This window comes from Monocercomonoides exilis (genome assembly GCF_001643675.1).
Source record: "Monocercomonoides exilis strain PA203 chromosome Unknown scaffold41-876177, whole genome shotgun sequence".
NCBI classification, from domain to species: Eukaryota; Preaxostyla; order Oxymonadida; family Polymastigidae; genus Monocercomonoides; species Monocercomonoides exilis.
In genome coordinates this window covers 374,246-387,578 of record NW_027150586.1, presented here as the reverse complement: position 1 = coordinate 387,578, position 13,333 = coordinate 374,246, and the positions used below count along the sequence as shown (strand labels likewise).

The following is a 13,333-nucleotide window of genomic DNA, read 5'->3' as shown; positions in this document are numbered from 1 at the left end:
AAGCTGAAAAATCATTCAATTCGATTGTGAGAGAATTAGTGGCTTTTCTTAAAACAATGTGAACCAATAAACAACTCTATTAACAATAAACATTTACTGCCCTTCTTTTCTTTTCAGAAAATAACAAATCAATTGATATAAGCAGTGATATTTTGTCGTTCATCAAAAAAAGTTTAATTATTTGTGAAAATCCTTCTTTTAAAAATAGTTAAAAAAAGAACAACAAGAATCATAAAATAATTTTACACAACATCAAGAAGTTGATTTGCGTGAATCATGCTTATTGATTAAACAAATGTTACCGAATGCTATTTTTTTAAATTTTATAATCCCATAAAAAAATGTTAAAAATATTATCTCATACTGTTTAAAAAATTAAGAATTGAATCAACATGTCAAAGAAACTTCAAAATAAAGTTACATATAAAGATAATCTCATTCTATTTTCATTTTTAATAAATCTTAATTACAGTTATCCTTGAACAGAAAGTAATGGCTTTGCAGCACATTCAATTTCTTCTTGAGAAATTACAATTGGATATGAAGTCAAAAGTGAAAATCGTGGACTGTTCTTAACTTTCTTTTTTTTATGACGAATTCCTCTAGCAATGAATGCAATCATTGTTATAACCATGACAACCAAAACAACAGAACTTACAATAATTAAAATAAGTGCGGTTCTAGATAATTTTGGGCTATCGCTCCTAGGCTCTGGATTACCGTGATTCTTCACTTCTAAAACTGCAGTGTCTGTACTGTAACCATTCCCAAATAAAATTCTTGAAACAGTTTCATCTTCATCCATAGCTATTGTGACGTCTTCTTCTTTTGCCATTGCAACGGCAAACGTTTCATTAATTACATCAAAAGATGATTGATGCCAAATGCATTGCTCGTCTTTTTTGTGATGACAAACTTCACATTTTAGGCTGCATGGAAATAAAGATTTTCCATATATAAAAAGCCCAATATCCAAATTCTTTTGTTTTCGATTATTATTAAGAATTTCAATTCCTTCACGTCCATTGTAATTTTGCAAATTTGAAGAGACACTTTTGGAAACATTGAGCAAATGAGGAACAAATAACTCAGACTTATGTTGAAGAAATTCTTTTCCAGAAAGAAAGCAGCTCTTCTGATTTGAACTTATCCATAAATTTTCTGAGTTTTCAGAATCTCCAACGTTCATCTTTTCAATAAATAACTCGCCAGATGAGCATAAGATATTATGGCGCAGATTTTCAAAATTAGTCACTTCCCTCTTCTTGTTATTTGCAAATGTAGCTGACTGAACAAACAACTTTCCATTATCCATTAATATTCCTCCGTACGAAGAATTCCTTATATCTGTATTAATTAGTGTAACTTCTGCTCTTTCATTTATCATAATTAGCGATTCATTTTGAGTCCATGAACACATTTCAGATCTTTCAGAATCTATCAATTGCAAATTGACGTTCTTTTGTTTCAAAAGGCCATACAAAGTGGAATTTTCTATATAAACAGTAGAATAATCTTTTGTTCTTAAAAAAACTGGCTGAATGAACACATCTCTATATTCTAATGGAGCAAAGCTCACATCTGATATCCTCACAACCCGTAAAGCACCTGCACATTCAATAAACGTGAAATACATAATGCCAGCAAAACCTGAATAAAGAATATTCAGTCGTGACATTGAAAAATTTGATCTCACACGGAAAGCAACGCTATCCAAAAATTTCGTATCTGAATTGATAAAGAACGAAACTCTTTCATTGCTTTCTGCTTCAAGCATTATGCCAGATTCAAATACAACTCCGTAATGAAAAGAAAACTTTGAAACAATGCTAATCTTTGATTTCGCATTTGATTGGGCATGCTCGATTGCTCTATTTATAGTTGAGCAAGGTGATGACTTTTCTCCGCATAATATTGAATCAGAAGAATGCTCATCGGAAATAAATATTGAGTCTGAACTATACGGCAACAGCATTATTGAACCTCTATCCATTAAATCTGATATTTTTCCATTTGCATCCTCAACTTCAAATAAATGACGAACTCCATAATAATTTTTCAAATCAAAATCGAAGCGGATCATTTCATTAAAACTTTCTAAACTGTTTTTGAAACGAATGAATATATTATTCCCAGCACAGCCAGAGTTGTCTGCAAACTCAACTGAAGAAAATTTCATTGGTACATAATTTTCTGCTTGTTGATCAATTATTGCACAAACACCAGCTCCCTTTCCTCCGCCATCTCCTTCCTTATTGCAACACTTAGTAAATTTTGTCTTTGAAATAGTAATAGATATTGAACTTTTTGCTTGACGGACAAATAATGCAGCACCCTCAATTGAATCTTTTGCTAGAATTCGAGAGAACTCGCTATTTCTTAAGTCAATTCTTGCTTTTGAATCTTCCGAACAATCAATTGACACGCAGCAAACGTTTCCATTTAATGTGATATCTTTGAACACAGTTGAATCCAGGGAGAGCATTTGGAAATTGTTGATTAGTGAAATAAGGTTATAATTTTTGAAGAATAAATTTGTAATTGTCGCATTTTTGAGTTTCAAACTTCCACCTTTAGCAATGAACAAATTCGCTTCCACAGGTCGACTAACTGAAGTTTCAATATAATCTGAAGTCAACGTGCAATTCTCCAATACGGTGGATCCAGTTCCTATGCCGTCTATTAAAAGAACAGGGCTAGTTCGAGTTCCTTCATACGATGGATCTAAAAGTATTTCTAAAATTTTCAACTTCAACGATCCGGAGCTAACAGTAAAAAAAGAATCAACTCTTTTTTTAAAGTTGGATACAAGAATTGTTTCTTTCTCACTTTCTCCTTTAATCTGTATTCTTTTGCTACCCACAACTATTGATTCCTTTTCGTTTTCATAAACGAGCCCATCTAACGCAACAGTACATTCAGCAATTTCTTTCGTCCTCTTCACAGCCGTTTCAATTGTATCACATTTTGTCTCATTAACATATCCACAGTATTCTTTATCAATACCTTTTGAAGCGTTAGATGCCACTTTTCTTTCAATTTCAGCATACTTTATCCATCCAAATTCTGTACGATTTAATAAACTTGAATTGTGAAACAGTGTACTTTCATTGATAGTTGAAGTACAACTCTCACGAAATGGATTATTCGATTCTGTAACGGGCTCTGCACGATGATCATCTAAATATACATCCATTCCTCTCGAATAAGCAACATTCTTTTCGAAGAAGCAGCAAATTGTCCCAGAATCATTCAAATTTTCTGTCAATATATAAATGGCCCCTCCATTTTGAGCTGAATTGCCGTAAAAATAATTGTTTTTGATATAACTTTTGCTGCCAATTCTTTCCAAATGCAATGCTCCTCCTGATCCAAATGTATTAATGTTATAAAACTGACAATTCTCAATCATTAATTCCCCAACGTCAACAATGAGTATAGCAGAAGCAATCTCCGAGTTATTAATCATTTGAATATGCTTGAAGGAACAGGATAAAAGCTTGATATTTGGACTGTTATTATCAATCCCATGAACACTTATCAAAATGCTTTCATTATTTCCAAAGCATGAGCATTCATTCATAATGGTATCTTCAATCACAAGTTCACCTTTTGAGAATGCGCCAAAGATACATGCCCCTTGAACTGAACAGTTATTAGCAAAAGTTTCTCGAAATCCAACTGACCCTGAAGAAGATGACGAAACGAGAGATCCCTTAGAAAAAGTTGAACGAAATGTACAAACAGAAATAGAAACTGAAGAAATAATCGTTTCATTTTCATCATAAAGATCTTCAATCTCAATAAAATTGCTTGTAAAACGTGCACATTCTTTGCCTGAATTATTGTAGCAGATAAATAAAGATTCGATACAAAGTATTCCTCCAATGACCTTTACGAATGGTAATTCAAAATGAAACAAGCTTTCCTTTTCTGGAATAGGAATATCACAGCAACTGATGGTCAAGCTCGAATATTTTCCTTCAACAACAATATACACTTTCGGAATAAAATTACAACAACCGACAGAAATGAATTTTTGAGGCAAATCAAATGACAAGTAACTAAGCTTTAGTTGATTTTCAACTTCAACAAAGCCAATATCTTCTATTTCCAAAGATGAAATTGCTGAAAAGCTAAATAAAGCCTTTTGACGAACTTTGCTCGCAGATAAAATGGAAAGTCTAAAAAAATCATCAAACTTTATGCTATTTATCTTTAAAGTTTCATCAATTAATAATGAGCAATCCCTTTCATTATTCAAACATCGAAGACAAAACTCCAGGGTTTTACACTTGCTTGATAAAGAAAATCCACAATTTTTATTATCAAATCCTGCATTACCCACATATAAATCATACACCATTTCACCAAACAAACAAATCAAATCAACAGGCTTATCAATGCTATCCGAATCGCATCCAACAACTGAATTTGGAATCCAAGAACATGTCTCTCTTAATATACCTGCAAACTGTACAAATATTGGCAAATTTTCCGCCTTTATAAAAAGATCTCTTCCAAATTCCGCTGAATTAGGATTCGTTACAGATGGCGCAGAAAAAGAAGTAAAGTGCAAATTGTACGACATATGAACAACACTCAAAAAGATAGCACCACCATAGCTTGAGTACAACCTTGAGCAGCATCCTTCGAAAGTGTTTGGCTTATATTCTCCACCAGCTTGCCTCATTGTTAAGTAATCTTCAAATGAATTCAATTCAAATGAAAGAGCGCCTCCTTTCGTTGAATCAAAAGCTCTGATTCCATTAAAAGAAACTTCTTGAATTTCTATTGCCTGAGAAATAGTACTACCACTTAGAGAATAAACAGCTCCTTTTTCCCCCTTTAATTTCTCAATATTGCTAAAATTACAGTTTTGCAATTTCAGAGTAATGTACTTAGAGTTAAAAACACCAATAAATGCGTGCTCTTCCAAAGTGAATGATGATATAGAGCTATCATAAATCACAATACTAGAATCACAACATTGTATGATTGGCTTTTGAAATGCTTCACTTTTAAATTGAATTTGCTTTGTAAAAATCTCACACATAACCATCAAAAGATTTCCTTCGTGCATATAAAATAATGGAGATTCTAAATTAGCCGAAACAGATGTATCATGTTCTAAGGCAAATGACTGCAAATGTAAGTTTCCATTAGTGTTAATATAAAATAGAGACTGCTTTTCTTTAAAAACAGTTACAATTGTGCTTTTCTCAACATCTTCCATAGGTTTAATTACAATTATTTTTTTATCAATGTTGATAGTGGTTGTTTCTGTGTCAAACAGCTTGTCTGCTGCGAATATCGAGCAATCAGTCCAATCCACACAAAGAGAAACAGCAATGCCTATTGTTTTGCAATAATTTTCTTTATCAACCCCACATTGCTTGTCGTCAGTACCTTTCTTTGGATGAACATTTCGTTTTATGCTTAAATCGCTTATAAAATCCTTCCTTCCAACTTGAATATCATCATGCTCATAAAAGAATCGCTCGTCACTTTTTGAATTAGACATACATTTGATAAATGGAGATTTATCTCTGGTAAGTTCATTGTGTCCTCTATCAATAAAAAAGATGTCGCATCCATGACCATTTTCAAATGCTTTATTGTTATCAAATAGACAGCTAAACAGATAAGCAGTTAATTCAGAACTGGAAGAATCGAGAAATAAAGCCCCTCCACAATATGCTGAGCAGCTCTGAAAAGAAACCTGGTTGAGAACTGGAGGTTGCTTCATCTGACCAATGAACAAGGCACCTCCCATCGAAAGAACATTTGAATGTGTATAGCAAGAAATAAAAGTTGAAGATTTTATACTAAGGCTTCCTGCTCCAGGCTCAACATAAATAGCTCCTCCTCTCCCAGCTTCACAACCAACAAAGCATTCAATAAACTTTGTGTCGCTAATTACACACAAATTCGAATTCTTTTTCACTTTTATAACCCCTCCAAAAGAAACAGAATTATCATTCAGATTATTTCCACATTCATGGAAAGTGCATTCTTCAATGATAGCGGTCTGGCTCTCTTCAACAACACAAATCGAAGATTGAATATCTGATGTGATGCGCGAAAAGGAGCATTGGAGGAGAGAATATTCATCCGCATAGATTTCAAATAATCCACTTTTGCAAGCAACAATTTTATTAGCCTTAAATTTTCTTGCTTCAAAAGCGAATTTTGAATTGGCAGATACAAAGATCAATGGAGAATAATGCAATTTTTGTGAGTTTTGAGTATCAATTTCAATATTATTTGTAAAGAATTTTCCTCCTCCAATATATACAACGTTGAACGCCCGAGATATAAGCGTACCTCCACTTCGAAAGCTGACTCCAGATAGCCTTAAATCAGCATTTTTTCCATTACTGAGAATGATTGAACGTAAAGTGCAACCACAAGATTCAGCATAATTCTCCGGAAAATCAATAACCACGTTGTTAATTTTTGTTAATCCAAAATTTTCAATAGCTGCTTCTGGAGAGTTGAGAATTGGGAGATTCATGGGAATATTTATCGTACAGTCTAAATATTTTGATATACTTAAATTTGTGCCCTCTTCACACATCAGGGATTCTTCCAAAAATAGAATTTTCGAAAGAGCTAAATTTCTATAGTATTGACTTTCAAAATGCGTCAATGCATGCGTAATGGTTAAACAAGGGTAATTTTTGCTACCACACGAAAAATCATCACAACCAATCGATGAATCAACGTAGATATTTGATGCGCGATACTTGGTGAAAAAATACAAAAGTTTTTGAAGACCTGAGAATTTGTCTTTTCCAAGAAAATTCGAACTACCATACGTTTCCATCAATTTCGGAGGGATCATTGATTCTGAAAGTGTCCTGAGGTCTGATGTACTCACAAACATATTTCTCCCACGATGTGCAGAATTATTTGAAAATTCACTTAAAGCGCTAATAACCAATTGAGGATAAAGTGCCGTGGACAAATAAATAGCACCTCCTTCTCCATTTATCGAGTTCGATTCACATTCGGAAAAGCTGCATCCTTTTTCAATAACAAGCTGAGATTCTTGAGATAGTAAAACTAATAATGCACCGCCAAAATAAGAAGCAGGAGACAAAATGTGATTAAAATGCGTTTCTGATAAGCCAATGCTTCCATTTTGGTGTTCTTTCGTAATAACAGCTGCTTTACTGTTTTTGCATGAAACAATATGACTGAAATAGGATAAATTCACATTTAAAAAAACAAAATTCGAAAATGATTTCATCTCAATAAGGGAATGTTCATTTAAATGGAAGTTCGATATATTGCATTCGCTGACAATCAAAGAAGATTTAGCGACAAACAAAGGAGCACACAGCAATTCATCAGTTTCCTCAAGTGTACTCCCTGAATCAAAAGTACACCGAGTTAAATGCAATTTTCCACCTTCATCAATAAAGATGAGTGAAATAAATAAGTTACGCTCATATTCGGCACTATGAACAAAGTGGAGAAAAGACATTTGCACAACTGATCCAATCATGAATGCCGTTTTTTCAGGTATTTCATCTTCAAAAGCTGACTTTACTAAAATATAATTCGTGGGATCCGAAGACATCGCAACATCCCCATTTAGAAAATTTTGTACCGAGTTCACCACATAACTGTTACCTTTTAAAGAAATTACGGTGTCAATCCAACCACTTGCTTCATTTGTAACATAATTGATCGTTTTGCAGGCCCTATTATTCCCAATGCCACAGTTTGGTTTATCTTCCCCAAAGTCTGTGCTCACAGAACGATTAGCCTTAGAGCCGCAAATAAATTCCTTTTGCGTTCCTTCTATCTCTTTTCCTTTATAATAAACTCTCCCTTCCTCCAAATTTGAAGTTATACTACGAGCAAAAGGTGATTGTTCTTTAGATATATCTTCGTTTCCAGTGTGCCTCATGAAAATATCATGTCCTTGTCCCCCACTAACAACAACACATTTATGAAAACTAATGATAAACGAACAATTGATAGAAGAAAAATCCATCATGATAAAAACTCCTCCTCCATATTTGGATTGACAGTCATTAATTTCTACGTACTCCAGTATCATAGTCTTGCTAATAGGTTTTTCTTCTTTTATTGAGATATAAAGAGCGCCCCCAGATTGTTTTGCTCTGCAATTGCTAAACACAACGTGACTGCTCTTTGAGCCAATGATCGAAAGTGCTTTGAAATCACTAAAAAAAAGTGCTCCGCCAGATCCTTCTTTTCCATAGGCTCGACAATTGGAGAATAAAGAAGCCGAAATTGTCATTTGGCATTCACCTACGCAGCTGACAAAGGTTCCTATTCCATTAAAATTGCTGTCCAAAGAGCAATTCAAAATAATGCTGTTAAATATGCTTATCGCCCTTTCGTTGCCAGTGTCTTCAACAGCAGCTTTTGGTACACATACAATTCCATCAGCCCCGCTCAAAATGAAATTGCTAAAGTAGCTGTTGGAAATAGTGAACGAACCTGACGTTATGTAAAATGGTGAAACATTAAATAAATAGGTTGATTCAACCATTGATATCGAAGATAACCTTGCTCGACCACCTTCCATTCTCAGCACACAAGTCGAAATATTTTTGCTAGTATAATTCACAAAACTTCCATGTAACTCTAATTTTCCAGTATTGGTTGTCTTGAACAATGCAACAGGATATTTTCCACCTCCATTCACAAGATTGCCTTTTGATAAGGAGAAATCAACAAACTGCAAAGAAAACGACTGAGAGTCCATATTGAAATATCCTTCATTTTCTTCAAATATCTGATTAAGTTCAATTGAAAAAAAAGGAGATTCAAATCCAGTAGTTTCATAAAAAATACTCAAAGATATGTCAAATGTCGTTGGCGATGCTGAAAGCATTTTTGGGCTTCTCAAAATTATCTTTGCGTCTGGCGGCGTAACATGCTTTAACGCCTCGTCAAATGTTTTACATGGATGAAACAGAATTCCGCAGTATCTTTTGTCCATTCCAAGAGGATCCAAAAACACTGTCTCCAGCTTGGTAGTTGCTAAAAGGGCAAACAGATCAATTCCAGTATCAATAAACTGATTTTCGTCCATTCCGATAACTTCTCCCGGGACTTTCGAAAAAAATCCCGGAGCAAACTGAGGTTGCTTAATTATCTCTTCCAAGTTCTTAGCGCGAATGAAAAGACTGTTACCATTCTGGGCTGTGTTTCCTGTAAGTTCAAGATTAGCGTCCTTCTGAGAATACTTTGGAATGTGCTTGCTGATATCCATATAGATAGCTCCTCCAAACGTGCCGCGGAAAGAACCTCTGCAGAACGATATACTTAACCTTCCTTCAAGAGATAGCTTCATTTCAGGGTTGTAGCAATAAATTGATATAGCCCCACCCTTTGTCGCAACTTCAGATGTGCATCTGCGGATCTTGCAGCGAGTTACAGAAAGATCCACATTTTTATCTTCCGTCGACACAATTTGCATTAATGAAGGCTCACCGCCAATTGTGCAGTCCAACAATATATCAGTAAACACACAATCAGAGAGAATAATAGCTGCGCCTGTACGATCTGAAGGGAAGTATATCAGCGGATAAACCTCCATGTTAATGTTTTCAACAGTTGTTGTTGACAATGCAAGTGTCCCTCCACTCACTCTGAACAGAGGCTCGCAGAATCGGTCGACAGTCGGTGAATTCAGCTGCCTTGTAACTGTGCAACTGGTCAGAAAGAGCTCGCCGCTGTCAGACACAGCAAATAAAGTAGTCTTTAGCATATGTAAAAAAGAAGTGTCAGAAATAACTCGAAAATTGTGCAGCAGAAAAGAGCTCGAAGAAGTCACAGAAATGTAAATCTGATTTTTAAGATCGTTCATCAAATGCAAATCACAAAATTCTTGCGATCCTTCTTCTCTTTCAATTGTGACTTTTTGTTGTTCAATCAGCTGAATTGGAATATCCTCCGAGTCATAAGTTCCCCCAACGCATTTGACCATTCCATTGCGGCTCAGAAGCATAAGCGCCTTTTGGATTGTCTTACAAGCCACAGTTTGATCATCTTCGCATCCTTTGACATCTCCATGGCTTTCATCTCTGCCATAAATTGGATCAACAGAAACCGTTTTCAGCAAAATGTCATTGAGAATGCGAACATTTGAATCCCTTAATGAAGCTCCAGACGAAAAAGATGATGTTTGCAGAATCTTCTTTGCTGATACATCATTTTCTCCATTCACAAAGAATTTACTAAATACATTTTCCGTTTCAGAACATTTGAACAAGCTTGTAGAAATCCAATTTTTGTGCTCACTTTCCTCATTTGTCTTCAAGAATAATCCAGACGTAACATCGGAAGTCGAAGAAGAACAAAAGAAAAACGATTCCTTCTGATAATGCAAACGCCTGTCAATGCAATAAACATCTGTTCCTTTGTCTTCGTCGGATATTGACGCTGAGCAATTTTCAAAATGCACATTAACAAATTGAATCAATTTCGTATCATCATCAATATTATAAGAATCATTGAGTATCTCTTTGCTTGAATAAATCTCAAATAATGAAAAATTGGCTTCTTTCAGTTTCACTAACAACGGATCCTGAATATCACTTGAATTCCCATGTGACAAAGGAATGCATTCATGAATTTCCACAAACATAGCACCGCCTTTCAATGCGCTTGCATCCACAAAAGAAAGCTGTGATGCAATCAGCGAAGCAATGCCAACCAAATGGAACACCCCGCCTTTTCCTTTCGACGCAGTGCACTTTTCAGTGGAGATGTTCCGAAGGCGAATGAAGGAAGGAGCAGACGTGATGACAGTAAATGCTCCATGCGAAGGAGAGAATGCAAAATATGGATGAGAAGGGCTATTTGAAGAGATAGAAGAAGACGAATCATCAATACCATACAGAGAAGAATTATGAAGTGGACTTGTTGAGCATGAAATGCAATTGTAAATGCCCAAAGAAGACACAAACAGAATAAGATGCGACTTTGTTGAAATGTTTACAGTTACGCATCCAGCTCCTGTTTTTGATGAAGTGTTGATGAAAGTGAAATTACATAATTCAAGGTGGATTGCGTGTGGCTCAAGAAAATCAGAAGAAAATGAGTGTTGTGTTAAAGAAGAAAGTACATATTTATTGCTTTGAGAAGATGAAGAATTGAAAGAATAAATAGATTGAGATGTTTGTAATTGCCAATTTGCAAGTTCTGTTTCTTTATTTGCGTAGAACTCAAATACTGATCTCTCAGCCACATCAACATTGCATACATAAACATCATGAAGTGATTCATCAATATTTACGTGGCTTAAATCAATTTCAAATAAAGAAAAGGCAAAATGGTAAGCAAAAGAGCCAACATTATTCACAGAAACATAATTCAATGAAATGGAACCTTCCTTCGCAACAATCAATTGAAATGCTATTGTCTTGTCAGAAGGCTGAAGAACAAATTCTACATACGAAAGAAGTAGAGAAAGAATTGAAGATGAAGATGAAGATGAGGAAGAAGTGGTAGTGGAAGAAGATTCTGCACTTTCTTTGGCATCATATGATTTTTTTCCTCCTTCACAAACATAAAAAATGCTGAAAGGTGAATGATTCCCAACAAATGAAGAAGGAAGATGAAGCGAAACACCACAGACGGCAAGTGAGTGCACTGACTGAAAAAGAGCATCACCTTCTTGCTCAATAACAGTTTCAGGTTTGTAAACAATTTCGCAGTAATCTTCAATTCCAATAAAGTTAGAATTGAAAACTCGATTATTTATAAGATTAAAAGCAGAAGTTATTGTTATATGAAAGCAAAAACGGCAGTTCTGATCCTCCAGCTTCAACTGACTTCCAACAGCCTTTTTTGATACAGCCAAAGTTGCGCTTTTCATGCACTTGCATTTCGAGATGGCATCGTCAAAGGATTTGTAAGTGTTTTGAGCCAAATTTTTGATTCCCGAAGAAAATTGACTCTCATAATCTAAATATACAACGTCACTCTCACTTCCAAGCAAAATAGTTAGTAGGTTTAAATCGACAGCAGCTGACAACTGTGTTTTATCGTAGATTGCAATTGATTCATCAATTTTACCATTATTTAGCTCTTTTGAGAACAAGATAGTTGAAAGATCCTTCGCATCCTTGACCAACAAGAACATGTCATTTCCCAATAAAGCCTGATTATCCCGGAACTTTAGCATGCGGGAGTTATTATTTTGGAATGAAAGACCAACAGAAAAAGGTGCCAGTACAGTTATTGCTCCGCCAGTAGTTGGTGAAACACAGTTAGAAAACTCAGTTGTTGCATTTTTCCCACTGAAATGTAATTTGGCTTCACTTCCTTTTGAAAGAAAAGCGATCGCACCCCGTCCGAACAACTTTGAATTTTCTGTTGATTGGATGTTTTTGAACGTACATCCTTCAATTTGAACAAAGGTTGAGCTATCTTCTGGCAAATTCACACATATAGCAGTATTATTACCTCTCAAATTGAAGTTCTGAAAAGTACAATTTCCAAAATAAACATTTGACGTAAATTCTTTTATGATGAATGCTGATGCATCCAGACTTACTGTCTGTCGAGTCTCGAAAAAAGTTGATATGACAAAAAGAGATCCATCTGAAACTGTCACAAATGAGTAAACCACTTGTTCTGAAATCAAAGATGCATCAAAAATAGATTCTTCAATTCTAAGTTCCTTTCCTTTAGATCCAATAAGTGAATATGGCTTATTTTCAAGCAATTCCGAAAAAGTATTTGGAAGAGAGAATCTAACATATACAAAATTTATAACCCCATTTTTTTCGTTATCAAATAGAGATTCATGCAACTTTGTCACAGAAAAAACTTGACTGAAGATTATACTTGCAGAGTCATTGATTGCACCAGATATTGTTAAGCCATTCGAAAAACTCCACTGAAGTTGCGAAATAGCATTTATATTCTTCAAAATGAAAATAAAGTTAGATTCGTTATGCTGTAGTTTTTCGTGCACAACGCGAAATGAAGAGCAGGGATCATTATATGTGCAATTTTTGCCATTCTTTGACTCTTCCAACCAAAACTCTTTTGCAAACGTAACTTTCGCTGAAAGGAACAAATAAAAAACAATTATAAATTTTCGCATTTCTGTATCTTCGAAAAATTCTTTTTGCGCTATTAATACGTGCGAAAGAAAAAACTGGGAAAAAATATAATAATATGGTATCATGGACAAAAGAAAATTTTTTGATTGATTATTAACAATTTTCGTAATTGGTATGAATCTGTGAAAATATGTTTGAAAACTTTTTATTTGTTAACCGTAATAATAAAAATTTTCTTTTTTCCTTTTGAATTTTTTCCACTTTTTTGG

The 13,333-nt window shown here is 34.7% G+C and overlaps 1 protein-coding gene across 1 annotated transcript; it reads right to left on the bottom strand.

Moving 5' to 3' along the window:
- Window positions 1-262: 262 nt before the first annotated feature.
- Window positions 263-13,189, bottom strand: MONOS_2366fu2367 (uncharacterized protein; the record flags this gene model as incomplete). The annotated part of the gene is made up of 1 exon (XM_067872283.1): window positions 263-13,189. One exon carries the CDS (start codon window positions 13,187-13,189, stop codon window positions 473-475), a length of 12,717 nt encoding a protein of 4,238 aa, XP_067722527.1. The 3' UTR covers window positions 263-472.
- Between the last annotated feature and the right edge of the window lie 144 nt (window positions 13,190-13,333).